The sequence below is a fragment of the Euleptes europaea genome, chromosome 8, assembly GCF_029931775.1.
Source record: "Euleptes europaea isolate rEulEur1 chromosome 8, rEulEur1.hap1, whole genome shotgun sequence".
Lineage (NCBI taxonomy): Eukaryota > Metazoa > Chordata > Lepidosauria > Squamata > Sphaerodactylidae > Euleptes > Euleptes europaea.
The window spans coordinates 24,811,526-24,829,323 of NC_079319.1; the positions used below are offsets into that span (position 1 = coordinate 24,811,526).

General features: G+C 42.5%; 1 protein-coding gene across 1 annotated transcript in view; it reads left to right on the top strand.

Moving 5' to 3' along the window:
- Positions 1-1,105: 1,105 nt before the first annotated feature.
- The window catches only part of RNF19A (ring finger protein 19A, RBR E3 ubiquitin protein ligase), a 30,631-nt gene continuing 13,938 nt past the window's right edge, over positions 1,106-17,798 (top strand). The window contains exons 1-3 of the mRNA XM_056854546.1: positions 1,106-1,746; positions 9,319-9,527; positions 16,529-16,673. Coding sequence (XP_056710524.1) covers positions 1,151-1,746; positions 9,319-9,527; positions 16,529-16,673 — 950 coding nt within the window. The 5' untranslated portion in view covers positions 1,106-1,150. The remainder of the gene's footprint in view (positions 1,747-9,318; positions 9,528-16,528; positions 16,674-17,798) is intronic.

The window sequence follows — 17,798 nt, forward strand, 5'->3', positions numbered from 1 at the left end:
CTTGGCATTTATTTCTGGAATATTTAACATGCATTATCTTTAGCAGTCTTTACAACAGCCCTATAATGTAGGTTGCTGTTAACTTCATGTTGCACACAGGAATGCTGAGGCTGAAAGACTTGATAAATACCATCTAAAGTTTTGGTGCCGGAAAGATTTGAACTGTGGGATTCCTGGTACGTAGTTTGTACTTTGGCTCCTACAACGCACCAGTTAAATATGACTGGAATTGCACATAATGACTTGCTTGTTGACCATAGATGGAAGATGTTAGTCTGTTTGTGCCTCATTTTCAGTATGAATGCTGAACAGACTATTCACCTCTCTCTATTCTCTAAAAGTACCAGTTTCAAAAACAGGCCCATTCATATTGGCTGATGGATTTTGGAAATAGATTGTTTTGCTTACTTGGAGTACTCTTGACAACTTTTGTGGGATTTCTCAAATAACTTAAAACCGTGCTTTCACTTGTTTCCCCCCCCCAAAAAAAATCTATTTGCAACATGTGTATTTTGATGGGGATCTTGCTCCCATTATGTAGCAAAATACAGTCTTGTGCTCTGATGATACTAGCTTGCTAATTGTGTGGTGAAAACTGCTGTCAAGTCACAGCCAACTTATAGTTACCCTGTAGAGGTTTCAAGGCAAGAGAGGAACAGAAGTGGTTTGTCATTGCCTGCCTCTGTGTAGCAACCCTGGACTTCCTCGGTGGTCTCCCATCCAAGTACTAACCAAGGCTGACCCTGCTCAGCTTCCAAGATAGGATGAGATTGGGCTAGCCTGAGCCCTTCAGGTCAGGGCTGATTGACAGCTATGCAAAATGAGTTTGAGGCAAAGAAGATAGGGTTGAGGTGATGAGGAAGTGGTAATGTAAATAAAAGTAATACAAGTCCTTTGAAAATTGCAAGCAATTCTGGACCCTTGTCATGCTAACCTGTTGCTTATTCTCCTCCCACCCCCTTTTCCTAATTTAGAGTCTCTGTGAAGAATTTCCAGGAGTTACATGTTGGGAAGAATATTCTACATGAACAAGACCGACCTTGCACAACACGACTTAAGCCTTCCAGAATGACTTAAGAGTGCTGCTACTTAATACTTACTCCATCCTTAAAATGGTTAGAGTTCTGTGTATTCTTTGATCCCTTTTCTGATGAATTTTTTAGCCATGAGTTTACATCGGCAAATGGGATCCGATAGAGACCTGCAATCTTCTGCCTCCTCTGTCAGCTTGCCTTCAATCAAAAAGGCACCAAAGAAGAGAAGAATTTCACTGGGATCTCTCTTTCGAAGAAAAAGGGATACAAAACGCAAATCCAGGGATATAAATGGAGGTGTTGACGGGATTGCAAGTATTGAAAGTATACACTCGGAAATGTGTACAGATAAAAACTCTGTGTTCTCCACGTATGCGTCTTCTGACAATGGAACAACTGTTAGCAGCAAACAAAGTGGAGACTTCATGGAGTGTCCCCTGTGCCTTCTGCGGCACTCGAAGGAGAGGTTCCCAGAAATAATGACTTGTCATCATAGGTCTTGTGTGGATTGTTTACGTCAATACCTTCGGATAGAAATCTCTGAGAGCAGAGTTAATATCAGCTGTCCGGAGTGCTCTGAACGATTTAATCCCCATGACATTCGATTAATATTAAATGATGACATCTTGATGGAAAAATATGAAGAATTTATGCTTAGACGTTGGCTTGTTGCAGACCCTGATTGTAGGTGGTGTCCTGCTCCTGATTGTGGGTAAGTGTGTGTGTGTGTGGGTTTCCTCCCCCTCTCCTGAATGGAGTGGCACCTGGTTGGCCACTGTGTGAACAGACTGCTGGACTTGATGGGCCTTGGTCTGATCCAGCAGGGCTTTTCTTATGTTCTCCTCAGTTTGAATAATTCTGCAAAGCATACAACACTTTTACTTCCCCTAAACTTGCTAGCTAGAATTTACCCTGATTCTGTGTCTCTTAAGTAGTAAATATTGTTGTACTTTATTTCCAGTCACTGTAATTATTTTAATTAATCATTTTAACATTGGCATTTGAAGAGTTTTTTTTTCATGATATCCCTTAGAAAGTAGCAACTAGGTTTTCTGGTTGATGAATAACAGGTACAACAAATAGAGAGAACAAAGGAAGCACATTAAAAGGTTTGCAGCACTATGTAATGCTGTTACTTCATGTACCACAGTGTTTCAAGGAAAGGCTTTACTTTCTCTAAAATCAAATACAGGTTGAGTATTCCTTATCCGGATATCCGATATCTGGACTGATCTGAAAACTGAACCTTTTGAGCCGGCATTCAGGCATTACTCACAGGCCCTCAGCAGTGCCATTGATGGTTCAATCTACACAAAATTATTAAAAATATTGTTTAAAATTACATTTAGGGTATGTGTATAAAGTATATATAAAACATAAATGAATTTCGTGTTTAGACTTGGGTCCCATCTCCAAGATATTATGTATATGCAAAAATTCCAAAATAAAGAAAGATCCGAAAAACGGACCACTTCTGGTCCCAAGCAGTCCAGATAAGTGATACTCAAGCTGTATACACTTTTGCAGTGTTTTTGAAGGTAGTAAAAATAAAACTTATGAAAGTTGGTATTTTAAAAATATCTTTAATTACACTTCCTGCCATCAGTAGTTCTAATGCTGAAAACACCAGCTGTTGGGTGCCATCAGGAGCTCTGTGTGTGAGATCTGAAAACAACTTGCTATTACTTAATGCTGGGATAATTTTGCCTCAAGTTTAAATGCTTTTGTTTAAATATTGAACATCTTCTGAATGTTGTTATTAAACCAAAACAGATTTATGGTTTCCAACCTTGACTGTGCAGTTTACTTTAATCTTCAGCAAGAGTAGCTTCATGTTACAAGATTACCACTTGTGTGTGTTACCCTGTGACAGTGTCTGTAGATCACACCTATATCACAGGACCCACTAAACTAAATACTTCCAGTTTTTAAGCACATAGTGAGGTGGTGGCTCAAAGAACCACATTTCACATTGACAAATTGTGTGTGGATAGAGATGGTGCTTGGTGAGGGAAAACACGTGGTTGCTTTGGGAACAGTATGTGAATGAGGTGGATGCAAGTGAAATGATTAAATAAAGACCAGTTTGGCACAGAAGAAAAGGAGAAGAAGCTTAATGTAGATACATTTGTGACTGGCCAAAGTATTTGTCTTGTACATAAACAAGAAGCTTTATTCCCATTTTCTTGCTTTTTTCAAATAAAATGCTTGTGCTTTGCATTCATCCCTATGCCTGCTGAATTTCATGCAGTATTTTAGTTTCTGCAGTAGTTATATGTCAGAAGTCATGAGAGTTCTGTTTCCTTATGTTACAGAGCAGGTGTTTTTTTTAAATAACTTTTTTATGGCTTCCTAACACATGATTCCAGAACATCCTGTAGCTGTTTGACTTGCTGATTCAGTGAATTGAATCCAAGCCATTCTTGGCAGTCCTCAAACAAAGAAACTTCAAGGGGAAATTACAATGTAAGATCGCTGAACCTTGAGTTCATTCACAAGTTCAAAACAATGGACCCCCAGGGCTGATTTGGGACATAGAATTCTTATTTCACTATAGATGCTAATTTTCTGCCCCCAAACATTTCCCCTCTGCTGTAAACAACCTGATTACAATATGCATAGTACCTTTACAATATGCATAGTACCTTTGCATCCTTTACAAGTCTCAAATTCCTACTCTTGTCTGACAAAGGGAGATTTGATTCTTGAAAGCTTATACCCTGAAAATCTTGTTGGTCTCTAAAGTGCTACTGGACTCGAATCTCATGGTTCTACTGCAGACCAACATGGCTACCCTCTCAAACACCCGGAAGAGTGTTTTAAAGGCTAGCACATTTATTACATCATTCGCTTTTCTAGGCAGGATCCTACTTCATCTGATAAAATTAAAAAAAAATTGTGTGTGGTTTATTAGTTTGATGGTGCAGCAGTTAACCTCAAACAATAAGAATATGTAATGAAGAATATGTAATGAAGAAGCATGTGTGTGAGTTGATATTACATAGGTAGTTTCTACCAATAACAACTGGTAAAAACAGTAGTTTCAGGGTGCTTAAGAGCTTTGGAAAGCTGAGTGTGGTAGGGATGAAGGTCATGTGGGATTATGAGAGCAGGGTAGGCAAAGTTTGAGCAGAATTGTAAGAGGGTACAAGAGACAGGTGTTAAGAATTTAAGGGAGGGTCAGAATAACAAAACAAGTGAATGATTTTGACCCTGGGTGCTAATTAAAGGTGAGGCGACTGAGTTGCATCCTTCAGAGAAGAAGGTTGCAGTGATCAAGGGTGAGAGATGACAAGAGCACTAACCTTGGGTGGGGATGTCAAGGAGGGATGCAGTGTTTGCCCTTCTGTAAAGTGAAAAGTGACATATACCTTAGCAGCAAAGATATAAAGAAACTTGTAGGTCAGAATGCATACTACTTAGGGGGCACGTTATCAGTGAAGCATATGTAATAGAATTATTTCCTGTAAAGTCTGATTGTCTCACTCCAGTGGAAGTCCCTCAAGACGGTCCTTCTCTAGGTCAGGCATATCTCAATTGAGAGACATAAACAATTGCAGTAAGATCAGAAAACTCCCTTCTATCCATTCCCAATCTGTGCAGCACTAGATATGTATTTTTCCTTGTCCTATTAATGTACCATGCTATGATTCTTTTGTTTATAGGTTTTCTCCCTATCTGTGGATTTGATGTGGCTCTGATCTCTTTATGATCTTGTTATGTACACCCACTCTTAACTTTGTTTCCAATCCATCTCACATTTTTTGTGAAACATATTTATACTTTTTAACATCTTTCAGATTCTAAATATACTATGGGGGCAGTCCTCCGTATTCTTGTTTTTGTTGGAATAGCAGAATTTGATTGTTTAAATTTATTTTATTTACACCCCACCTTTCTCGAACTGGACTGAAAGCCACATACATCATTCTCCTCACCCCCATTTTATCCTCACAGCAACTCTGTGGAGTAGGTTAGGCTGAGAATGTATGACTGGCCCAAGGTCACCCAGCAAGCTTCCATGGCAGAGTGGGGATTTGAACCTGTTCAGTTCCGTACCTACTTCACCACACTGGCTTGAAGAAAATGTTCCAGTCTAACTTCATGGGCTGGGCAATATTTGCTTTAGATTATGAGACCAAGGACTGCTTGTTAACCCCACGTTTCTGTATGCATGAGCTTGGTTAAGTGATCTTTCACATCCCATTCAAATTGCAGGAACATCAAGACTACAAGAACAAACATGGGAAGTGGGCCAGGCAGCCTTTAAGGAACTGGGTGCTAATTGGTACTGAGTACTACTGCAGAATACCAACAGCCTAGAGGGAAGGCCTGTCTTCTGAAGCTGGCTGCTTAGGATGGGTGTCCAGTGCACAAGGAAAGTACTGGCAATAGTTTCTGTTGTATGCAGATTAGCTGTAAATCCTTTTAAATGTAATCAAGTCTAAACGGATTCCAGCAATCAGTAAAGCTCTCACCACTACCTCCCATCATGCACATCTTTAAAACAGGTGTTTTTAAGTACTTTCATGTGTGCTTGAAATATTTTTGGAACAACTGCATCATAGACGATGGACATCAACAGCAAAATATTTTAAATAAAAATGTTTGTGGGAAATTGTTGGAAGATCACAGCACTCTTTAACTCTCTTCTTATATGCTCTGTTTTGTTCTTGATGGTTGGAAAAGTATAACAACCTTCTTGACTCTTTTTAGAAGCTTGTGGTTATGACTTTCTCAGTTTGTTTTTGACAATGGAGTCCACTGCAAAGTTCCGCACATACATTAACTGTGCACAGAATCTTAGTCTAATTAATGGTCCATCACAAATCAGACTCTGATAACCACAATATGTGCAAGCTGTGTACTGTTGTGCCACACTGGTGCCTACCCTTTCAGCTGGCCCATGGGGTCCTGTCACATTCTCCAGTTGTAGTCTTGCTGTGCATAATCCTAATAGTTGAAAGGCTGTTAAAACAGAAAGAAAACTGTTGGTGTAATCCTGCAAGGAGAATTTGGATTTTGTGCCATTTTATTAACCCCAGTAAAAAGTATTACATGGATAGGGTTGCTAGCTCTGAGTTGGGAAATACATGGAGATTTTGGGGGTGGAGTCTTAAGAGGGCGGAGTTTGGAGAGGGGAGGGACTTCAGTGCCATAAAGTCCAATTGCCAAAGCAGCCATTTTCTCCGGGGAAACTGATTTCTGTCGCTTGGAGATCATTTGTAATAGCAGGAGATCTCCAGCCACCACCTGGAGGTTGGCAGCCCTATACATGGATTTTATTTCTTAAGGGTCAACTGCTGCCTGTCTAGTTTTTGGTAGAGCCAGTCAACTTATGCTGCTAAAGCTAGAGATGTAACATTTCTGGAATTTTGAAGCTAGTAAAAAACATGCTTTGTGGGGGAGGGTGTTGGGGAAAATGGAAATGTGAAGTACTTTTCCTATCAAACCTAAACTTATTTTACTGTTTCAACATAAAATGCATAATTTATAGCTTAGCATATAAAGTTATATTGTTGGCATTTTTAAGAATACAAATGTGTTAGTTTTCTATAAGTAAACTTGAAATGCTTGAAACCCAATGCTTGAGAGTTGCTAACTGTCACACACACACACACACACACACACACACACCCACACACACACACACAAAGAAAGGGGGAAAAACAGTTCTTTTTAAAGTCCTTCTCCCATGAGTGTAAAAAGGTCTTGGCCAATCCAGGTCTTGGGTTTTGACAGCCTGGGCCCTCCAGAACTCATGCAGCTAATAGTCAAGTACAAGCACTGGGCAATCTCCAATGTCAACCCTTTCCTATGATGAAATGGTTCCCCTTCTGCTCTCATCCATGACAAGCGTAACTCAAGATTAGTCTGCCTGATAGTTTCAGCTCCGAAGCTCACCCATAAGCATGTAAGTGGTCTGAAATTCAGGTTCCACACATTGATGATGTTATGGAAGGAATCCCTGTGTTTTAGAAAGAAACGCCTGTTTTGAGTTTTCAGTTGAGTCAAAAGACCCATTTCACACAGATGAGCACAACATTATTAGAACATTATTAGAACAAATAAGCCTCCCAGATTGGATGGGTGGACAGGACACAAGCAACGTACAAATGGCGGGGTATAAATGGAATTTATAAAAATGTCATACTTGTCACAATATCCTTGTCAGCTCTTCAACTAAGAAGAGTTAATGGAGAATTTCCTGTCTCTGACATGTATTTTTTCTTCTCTGCACCCCATACTCTTGCACACTGCATCGCTTTAGAGCTATGTGCAAAACTTCCTAGGATCCTCAAGTAATAGTTTAGTGGTCACAGCCTCCTTTGGCTGAATGGATACGTCGTTTTCTGATTGGTCCAGCAAAGGAACTCCCAACTCCTGAGATACAACTTAAATTATGGATCGAAAAAAACCCCAGCTGTTTATTTTGCAAAGCCCAAATGCCTACTGAGGGAGGAGGGTAAAGAGGATCCATTTCTGAGATGAGATGTCAAAAAACCATGAGAGTTTTAGGTAGCAAGGAACTGTATTTTCCTTTCGTTTTCTGTATTCTGTAGTTCACCTTGTAGAATTCCCTGGCAGCTGTTTGTATGTCCATACAATAAACCTTTTATAGCTTTATGCTTCGGCTTTGAGGGTCAATGTCTCCATGAGCCTGTTGCTCTAAGCTCACACTATCAACCAGAGTTGAGAAAGGGATGGTGTGTGGAACCTGACCTTTTCTCACACGTGTATGCAGTCCTATACCTAAAGGGTAAAGAGTGACTGGCCTGGAACAGTATCTGATAAACCTAGGTCTCCAGGTGATGGCAGGGACTATTGATCTGGGATCCACAAATCTGGGGTATGTAAAGATGCATATGTGTGTGCGCAGGGAAACATTTGGCAGTTTATATGCACTTGTTCCCTCATTCTGTAAGAAGAGGGAAATTCTTGTTTGTGGCTTAACAATGCCTTCTTTTTTAAAAATGGCACTGTTTTACAGAACATTTGAGGAGAAAACCCGGGGTCAACAGCTTAAATTCTCAGTCAAACTTCTGTCTTTTATAAGAGAACAAATGTTGTGTATCCATTCTCCTGGCTGATTTCCAGTCATATCTGTACTATGTCAGTTGGATATGGTATTTCCTCTCGATGTCAAGCTGGGGTGTGCAATTAAGACTGTCATCACACTCCACTTTTGTGTTCTTTACAGTGACACACTGTATCTGAGCCTGGGTCTTAATTGCTGCCTAGCCTAAGAATGGGCCACTGGCTTGTGCTCCTGGGCCATGGGAGGAAGTAATGAATGCACCAAGAGATCCTAAATTTGTATGAATGCATAATTTCCTGGGGGAGGGGCGTGTGTGTGCCTACAGGCAGGTATAGTGAAATTTCCTGGTTTCGTTATCAGCGTCTGCCCACAACATGGGGATAGCTTCAGGAAGCTCTGATTAGTTAAGTCATTGGCTGTTACCGCACTAGGTATTCCCACCGTTGCATTAAGAGTTTGAAACTGTTACAAAAAATACTGTTCGCACTTTGTTTAGCCCCTTTAGCTTTGAAGACGTCTTCCAACCATTTTTTAGCCGTGGTATCCAAAACCCCTTTTAAAGTGATGTTTTTTATAACATTTCCAAACTCTTGATACATCTCTGGGAATACCTAGTGCGGTAACAGCCATTGTTAGAACACTATTAGAGACTTGTGCGTGTTTTTGTTTTTGATATGTGTTCTCTCCTCTCCTTTTGAGCAACTAAGTTTAAGCTTAACTCCTTAAGGTTTGCATGATAGACATTTTAGCCTTGCATGCCTTTCCAGAAAGCATCCATGTATGGGCAGCTCCTCTCTGAGCTTTCTCACTTTGGGTATGCTCAGTCATTTCTGTATCATCTGAGATATGGGTTTTCTGGGTCAGTTTTTGTGGCTTGTTACAGCTATTGGCCTTGTGTATACAATATACAATTTATATGATTGGAAACAGTCACTGCAAAGGTGAGGTTAGGGTGTGGTACCCATGCTGTTTGAAACTGAATGTACTTCAGTGTTGTAGTTGTTAAATGGTACGTGAGACTCAAAGGAGAATTAATAAAAATAAAATCTTATGCATTTATGCCACTATGTAGCATCACTAGTAACTTGCTAGTTACTGCTTTTTCCTTCAGATCTCAATAAATACAGCTGAGTTTCCAGATACATAATGGGCAGTGTTTGAAATTTCCCCACAAAATGAACCATTGGCATTGTGTGGTACTAACGAGTTTTCTTCTTATTCCTTGCCTATTCTTAAACTTTCAAGGTATGCTGTGATTGCTTTTGGCTGTGCAAGCTGTCCTAAAATTACATGTGGGCGTGAAGGCTGTGGTACGGAGTTCTGCTACCACTGTAAACAGATTTGGCATCCAAACCAGACCTGTGATGCTGCTCGCCAGGAGAGAGCTCAGAGCCTACGTCTGCGAACAATTCGTTCTTCGTCCATTAGCTACAGTCAAGAGTCTGGAGCAGCAGGTACTTATAATCTAAATACTTTTCTCCGCTTTGGTTTGCTATCAAGTCATAACCAACGTATGGAGACTCTGTAAGGTTTTCAAGGCAAGAGACAAACAGTGGTGGTTTGCCATTCTCTGCTTCTGTATAGCAACCCTAGTATTCCTTGGTGGTCTCCCATCCAAATACTAACAGGGCTGACCCTGTTTAGCTTCCAAGATCTGATAAGATCGGACTATCCTGGGCTATCCTTGTCAGGGCAATCTAAATACTAAATAATGTAAATACTAGGCATCTTCAAAATGTGGTTACGTGGTCTCTTGGGTATCTGTCCCACTCAGATTACTGGTGCTATAAGCAAAGGAAAAAAATATGTTAATCAGTGTTTGTATAATGTTGATAAGAGTTTTTTGTTTTATTTTTAAGAATAAAGAGATGTTCTGATTCAGAATGATAATCACTGACACTAAGGGGAATATAGAAGGCAACACAGTGTGAAAACTATACAACTTAGTGTTCTGTCTGTTGCTAGAACTCTAAGTTTAAAGCTTCCAGAATAGACCATAATGTTTCTGATAGAGCTTCAGGTGCTAAGTACCTTTTTATGTAGAGGGCAGAGACTCTGTATACTTTTACCCCTTAAAAATGCACCTTTGTGGTGGTAACATTTCTGCAGCTGGTAGCAATGACTGACCACCTCTGTTCATTCATGATAATAAAGCATTGTTACCTGTGCAAGCGATGTACACGCATGAAATTTCTTTTTTTGGCCAGTGAACCACTTTCTCACTGGACAGCAGAAAATCTCTTTGGAGCATTACTGGGGTAATACTTGGCTATCACTATAGTGTAGAATGAACTGTTTGATATGTGGGAAAGAATTGCTGTATTCTTCTTTCCTGCGAATGTTTACTTAGATGTGGGTAGTTTAAACTTTTGGACTGCATTACAGCTGTTGGATTATGGCAATATGGGACAAACCCAACCCCTATTGGTTTTCTGAGTAGAAAACACTTCTGCGTGGGGGGAGGGGGTAGTAATTTTTAGTTCTGTCTGCTTCATACACACACACACCAGCTATTTAACTCACACCCTTGCTTTCTGAGACTGCTTTTGCTGGGAAAAAGCTTGGGCCCTCAGTTGTAATTGGGGAGAGGACAGAGTTTTCACTGCAAGACACTTCTTTCCTAAATATAAACAGTCTGATTTTTAAATATGTATACCTCTGTTTCATTCACCAAACGATAAATGAGTATCTCAAGTTTTAGATCACACATGGTTCGTTTTCTTTTGTGGCCTGTAAGTCAAAATCCACGTGGTTGTAAGCTGCTAATAGGGATGTTTAAACCAGACAATATCTAGGCCTTGGTTCTACAGAACCTGCTTTGAGGTTAGTAGGAACTTCATGTGGGGACATATTAAGGGCTTTTATACCATATTGTGATCATTTGGAAACAGCTCTGCAGTTAATGCTCAGAAATGTTCTCGCTCAGAGGGCCAGAAGGGCATCTTCAGAGTGGGTGTTTCCTTTTCCTCTTAACTCGGGAGGCAGGAATCAATTATTCAAATTTTTTCCCTTCCCAGCCTACTGTGGTAAACGCTTCCTATAGCCGTTCTATTTCCTGCCTTTTATCGGGAGAGCAGCTTTCTCGCAGCTCTTAGCTCTATAGGGATAGATAACCAGCCTTACTGTTCTTATTCCTTTTTCTCCTGGATCTACTTCTGTTTTCTTCAATCACTGTCCTTCTCTATTTTTCTATTTTCTAGTTTTCTTCTTTCTGGGAAAGTGAAAGGAGGGAGAAGTTAGCCTTTTGCGCTGCTCCACAAGATGGCGGCCAGGCATGACGACGCGTTTATTGCGCAGAGTGATTTAGACCCCAGCCTCCTCACGGCAGCTCCAAGGAGCTCGCCTCAGGATCCTAACCTTCCCTCATGCAGCTATGCAGGGGTAACAAAAGCGAAAGCAAAAAATAAAGGAGGTGCGAGCGGCACCAGCAAGAGAAAGAGAGCCGGCTCGGCCAACAGTAACAAGCGCACCAAGCGCATTCTCGCCGCCGCGTTCTCTGCAGCCGTGCCGACCAAGAGCGGGGTCCACTCCGCGCCGGCTTGCAGCAGGGAGTCCACAGCAGCAGCAGCTGCTTCTCCTGCACAGCCTGAAATGGCACAGGGCACTGAGGCCAGCGGCTCGCCATTGCCTCCTGATCTTCCATCCGCAGGCGGCTCGCCTCCAGGTCAGGGACGGGACGGGACTCTGGATCCTCCATCAGCTGGTAGGATTGTTCTTCCCCCTCCGCAAGACACTGGGTTTGCCTTTTTAAAGGCAGAGCTTTCCAACCTGATTAAGAAAGCCTTCTCCGAAGGACTAAGGGCGGCCCTACCCCCCTACCCCCTCCTCCCAGTCCAGCTCCTCCCAAGTTGAGCATATCACGGGCCCCAGAGTTGCCCACGGGGCTGGGGCAGATACCTACTCTGAAGGTAGATGGTTCACTAAGGCGGCCTTGAAAGATCTTTCTGGGACACAAGCATTTCAGTTTCAGGGAGGTAACTCCCCAGCCTCCTCAGGAGACGAAGCTGAGGAAAAAGAGGAGGGCGAATTCAGTTCTGATGGAGAGGATCTCATTGAGCAACCTAAGCAATCTAGGGTTTTCAGCGCAGAGGAATTCCCTCTATTGTTATCTAAGACCCTCGCAGCTCTTGACTTAGCTGAGGATTCAGAGCCCACTCATTCTCAAAGAATAAAAGGCTCTAGAGAATTTTTTCATAGCATGACACACCGGAAAGAGTTATCCCAGTGCCCGACTACTTTTTGTCACTTATGAGGTCAGAATGGGAGAAACCCATGGCCTCCAAACAATTCCCAATTGCTGCCAAGAAGTTTTATAACTTAGACCAAAATACCTCAGAACTTCTTAAGGTTCCCCCGGTGGAAGCCCCGGTAACTGCACTGCACACCTCTGATATTGTCACTGAAGAGGGCCAGACTATGATTAAGGATCCGGCTGATAGAAAAGCAGAGCTAGCATGTAAAAAGGCGCACGAGGCTTCTGCCTTAGCAGTCAGCGCTTCAATCACCTCTGCTCTAGTTTCCTGAGCGGCTATTATTTGGGCCAGAAAACTTGCTCAAATTATCCCACAGGAAGAGAAACAGGCTTGTGAAGGGGTATCAAGGATATTGAGAGCTGTATCATTCCTAGCGGATTCTACTCTAGATACTATGTCCTTTGCATCCAGAGCTCTAGCTACTGCTTCTGTGGCCAGAAGAGCTCTCTGGCTGCGCCCATGGCAGATAGAACACCGCTCAAAATCGGTACTCATGGGATTCCCTTACCAAGGGAAGAGGTTATTTGGGGGTAAATTGGACCCAATACTCATTGAAACTAAGGATAAGAAAAAAGCCTTACCCAAGAGCCTCCCTAAGGAGTCTAGGGTTTTTTCACAATCTACTACCTTTAGATCACATCACACCCTCCAAAGGTTCAGACCAGAGCAGCACAGAGCTCAGTGGAGCCAAAACCATAGCTCCTTTCATAGAGGAGGCAGATTCAACAGGTCTCCCAAGTTTCCTTCCTTTCAAGGCAGCAAAGGGGATAAACCCAATCGCCAATCTAAACAATGACACCAGGTCTCAGCCTGTGGGGGAAGACTCAAGTCTTTTCATACCTCAGTGGTTAGCCTCCCATCCAGACCAGTGGGTAGAAAACGTCATCACACAGGGATACAGTCTAGAATTCTCTCACATTCCGCCCGACAGGTTGGTTGTCTCCCCAGGTTCAAAAAACAAATTCAAAGGTCCAAGAACATCTCAGGCCATCCAACACTTACTAGACATCAAAGCCATAGAGTCCGTCTCTCTATTGGAACGCTCATCCGGAATTTATTCACATTTCTTTACAGTTCCCAAAAGGGATGGAGGTTGCCGACTAATACTAGACCTCAACTTTCTCAACAAATGTATACCACTAAAACGCTTCCGCATGGAAACTCTGAGGTCAGTCTCAGAGGCTCTAAGGCCTATGGACTTCATGACGTCCATAGACCTCACAGAAGCCTATCTTCACATACTAATTTCTCCTGCTCACAGATGCTTCCTGAGATTCCTCTACCTAGGAAGGCATCAGTTCAGGGCCCTCAAGTTCGGGCTTACCTCAGCTCTGAGAGTATTTTCCAAAGTTTTAATCACTCTAGTGGCGCACCTACGCAGGGAGGGAATCAGAATTCTGCCATATCTAGACGACATTCTCATATGCGCAGACTCAGAACTTCAAAGCGCAGAACACACTCAGAAGGTTATAGAGGTCCTATCAAACCACAGCTTCTTAATCAACCACAAAAAGAGCCAGCTCTTGCCCTCCAGGGGCTAAAACCCCTCGGAGTAGACATAGACACACAAAGAAACTCCCTCTTTCTTCCACAGGACAAGGTAGATCTGATAGCTTCCTTAGTCAGAAAGACTCACACCGCCCAGGGGGCAAAACTCATGTCATTAGCCAAACTTCAAGGGCACATGGTGTCTTGCATTCTGACCATACAATGGGCGCGTCTCCATGCGAGACCCTTGCAGTGGCTCCTCAGACCCTTCCAAGGAGACATACAAAGGAAAAGAGACAAGGACATTTTCATTCCCGCCAAAATCAGAATAAGCTTAAAATGGTGGTCCTCCAGAAACAACCTTGCCAAAGGGCGTCGGTACATCCTTCCCATCCCCACTCAGGTTTTCACAGATGCATGCAACACCGGGTGGGGAGCCACAGTTCAGGGACAACTAGCTCAGGGTCACTGGTCCTCCCGGGAACAACACCTACATATAAACATTCTAGAACTGAGGGCTATATTCAGAGCCCTTCAGAGCTTCCAACATCTTCTGCAGGGCAAGGATGTGTTAGTCAGAACCGATGAAGTCGCCACAAAGGCGCATTTGAACAAACAGGGGGGATCGAGATTGTCAGCCCTGCACAAAGAAGCTCTAACAATTCTGATGTGAGCCGAGTGCAACTTGTCATCGATTGCAGCAGAGCATATTCAGGGGTCTGTAAATGTTCAGGTGGATTGGCTCAGCAGGGAGACAATCAGAGAGGCGGAATGGCCCCTTCACCCAGAGGTGTTCCGCTCGATAACTCAGAAATTCGGCACCCCTCTGGTGGACCTGTTTGCCTCCAGCAGCAACCACCAAATAAAGAGGTTCTTCTCCAGGTATTCCCAGACCGGAGCAGAACAGGTAGATGCTCTAGTCGCCCAGTGGCCCAGGGGCCTTCTCTATGTATTCCCTCCGCTCCCTCTCATCCCGCGAAAACTGAGAAGGATTCGACAACTGAAAGCACATGTTCTATTCATAGCCCCATTTTGGCCCAGGCGCCCTTGGTTTGCCACCCTAGTTCAGATGGCAAACAACCATCTCTGGAGACTCCCCGTCAGGAAAGACCTTATGGTACAGGGGCCAGTCTGCAATGCCAATCCAGGATGGTTCAAAATGACCATATGGGAATTGAACGGAGCAGACTCTCAGCCTTAGGTTATACGGCTGACATAATTCACACCATTCAGGCAGCTCGTAGGCCTTCTATTCAGAGGATATATAATTCATCCTGGAAAGCGTTTACTAGATGGTGCAGGCATAAAGCAATCAACCCACTTAAACCTAGAACAGCAGGAGTGTTATCCTTGCTTCACAAATGGCAAAAACTAGGCCTGTCTCCTTCCACACTTTGCAGGCAACTGGCTTCAATAGCCACAATAGTTCCTAGAGTAGCGGGATATAGAATAACTAAACATCCCCACATTAAGGCCTTCCTTAAAGGCTTAAGCATTATCTCCCCTCCGGTCAGACACCGATTTCCCACATGGAGTCTTCACACAGTTCTCACTGCTCTCACTAGGCCACCCTTCGAGCCTATTTCGCAAATAAGTCTCAATGGCTCAGAATGAAAACCCTGTTTTTAACGGCAGTCACTTCGGCTTGCAGGGTTTCTGAATTAGGTGCTCTTTCAATTAGACCAGGACTTCTTACCTTTCACAAGGACAAAGTTGTTCTAAGACACGACCATTCCTTTATTCCAAAATGCAACACAAGATTCCACAAGCAGCAGAACATAGTGTTACCTTCCTTCTGCCCCAATCCAAAAACTCCCAAAGAAAGGTTATGGCACACGCTTGACCTATGTAGAGCTCTGCATATTTTCATCACTCGCACGCAATCTATCAGAAGATCAGATTCTCTATTCATTAACATTCGGCCCCCAGACAAAGGACCTCTATCAGTCGCAATATCGCCTCCTGCATAAAATCGGCATATCAGGAAAGCAAGCTTCCTGTCCCAGGTGGCGTCACTGCGCACTCAGTCCGAAGCGCAGCCACGTCCACAGCATTTGACAGGCAGGCTCCTATAGAGGAAATCTGTAAGGCGGCAACCTGGTCCTCAGTTTCCACCTTCGTTAGACACTATAAGCTAGATCTTTATTCCTCGGCAGATGCAGCCTTCGGCCGAAGGGTACTGCAGAGTGTAGTCCAAGATGTCTAACCTCCCTGTCACGGGACTGCTCTTATATGTCCCACTCTGAAGATGCCCTTCTGGCCCTCTTGAGCAAGAATGAGCCTTGGTTACTCACCGTGAAGGCTTCTTCTGCTCAGAGGGACAAAGGGCATCTTGCCCTCCCAGATGTCTGTTAGTTCAGGTAGATCTAGTTTGGGTACCAATTGCAGGTTTGGGTACCAATTGCAAGTACAGTTGACTTCTTTTTTCAATGTCCTTTCTAACGATATAAGGCTTGGAAAGTTTTGAAATGGCTATAGGGGGCGTTTACCACAGTAGGCTGGGAAGGGAAATTTTTTTAATAATTGATTCCTGCCTCCTGAGTTAAGAGGAAACGGAAACACCCACTCTGAAGATGCCCTTCATCCCTCTGAGCAGAAGAAGCCTTCACGGTGAGTAACCAAGGCTCATTCCCTGACCATATTTAACTTCATGTTTGAACTCAGAAGCAATATGGCTATTACGATTCTCTCTTGTTTCATTTTTTTAAACACAGCTGATGACATAAAGCCCTGCCCACGCTGTGCAGCTTATATAATAAAGATGAATGATGGAAGTTGCAATCACATGACATGTGCTGTCTGTGGCTGTGAATTCTGTTGGCTCTGCATGAAGGAGATTTCAGACTTGCATTATTTAAGGTATGTGTGAGAAATGTTAAAAATTATAGAAAGTGTATTTGATATGTTCTTTATCCTAGTCTGACATGGAATTCTCACTGTACCCAGTTAAACCTGTTTAAAAATGACTTGATAAAAGAAAGAACTTTCTGAGATTAGGCAAGGAAGGGATCTTTCTTTCAAGGAAAACGTGTACTTAAAGGAGCACCCTGCTCTTAAGCCTGCTTTTTGTACAGGCATTTACTATAGGAAGTTTCTTTTGGGTGAAGGGTTGTGCACGTGTCCATGCTAGTTTATCACACTCCGGGGAAAACATTAAAGTAATTCAGGAAGCCATTTTTTTTTTATTGTAGAACATAGACAAATGCACTTCCTATAGTAAGCTGCAAGGAAATCCATCCCAGCAGTCCCCTTCTTTAGTGTGGATCATGGCCACTGGGAGGGATCTCTTACTGTCATTGAATAGAATTGAGTTGTTTGGAAACGGCTCACTTGGCTTCTTGTGGTGCCCGGCAGTGTTAAGAAACAGTGGAACATCTTCCCTTCTCTCTCCCGGCTTCACTTTATTATGGATCATGGAACTTTCGATGAAGCATTATTAAAGCATGTGGTGGATATATGTAGTTGCTTTCCTAATTTTTTTATTTTGTTCTGTATGTTTTCATCCTCTAGAGCACTGGTTCCCAACCATGGGTCCATGGACCCCCAGGGGTCCGCGAGAACTAAATTAAGGTCCGCGAAACAAAGTTATAAACCCATAATAAATTAATATTTTCAATTAAAAGTTCTCTATTATAAAATATATATATTTAAATATAATTCTAAGTTTAATGTTTAACTAACAGTTATGATTAAAGTTTATTTTCAAATTCCTGGAATTTTTATTTTGAACCTTGGGGTCCCTGCACCGAACAAAAAAGTCCTAGTGGTCCCTGGTCAAAAAAAGGTTGGGAACCACTGCTCTAGAGGAACACAAAACATTTCTTTTACAATGCTTATCTTGATTATGTTTCAGAAGAGTCCATCTTTCCTCACCATAGAGGTTCATTTACCTGTATAGGTTGGAACCCTCATTATATACCTGAGTGGTTAAGAAAAAAACAACTCCTATTCATTTTAGTTTTTACCATTGAAAAGCAGGACACA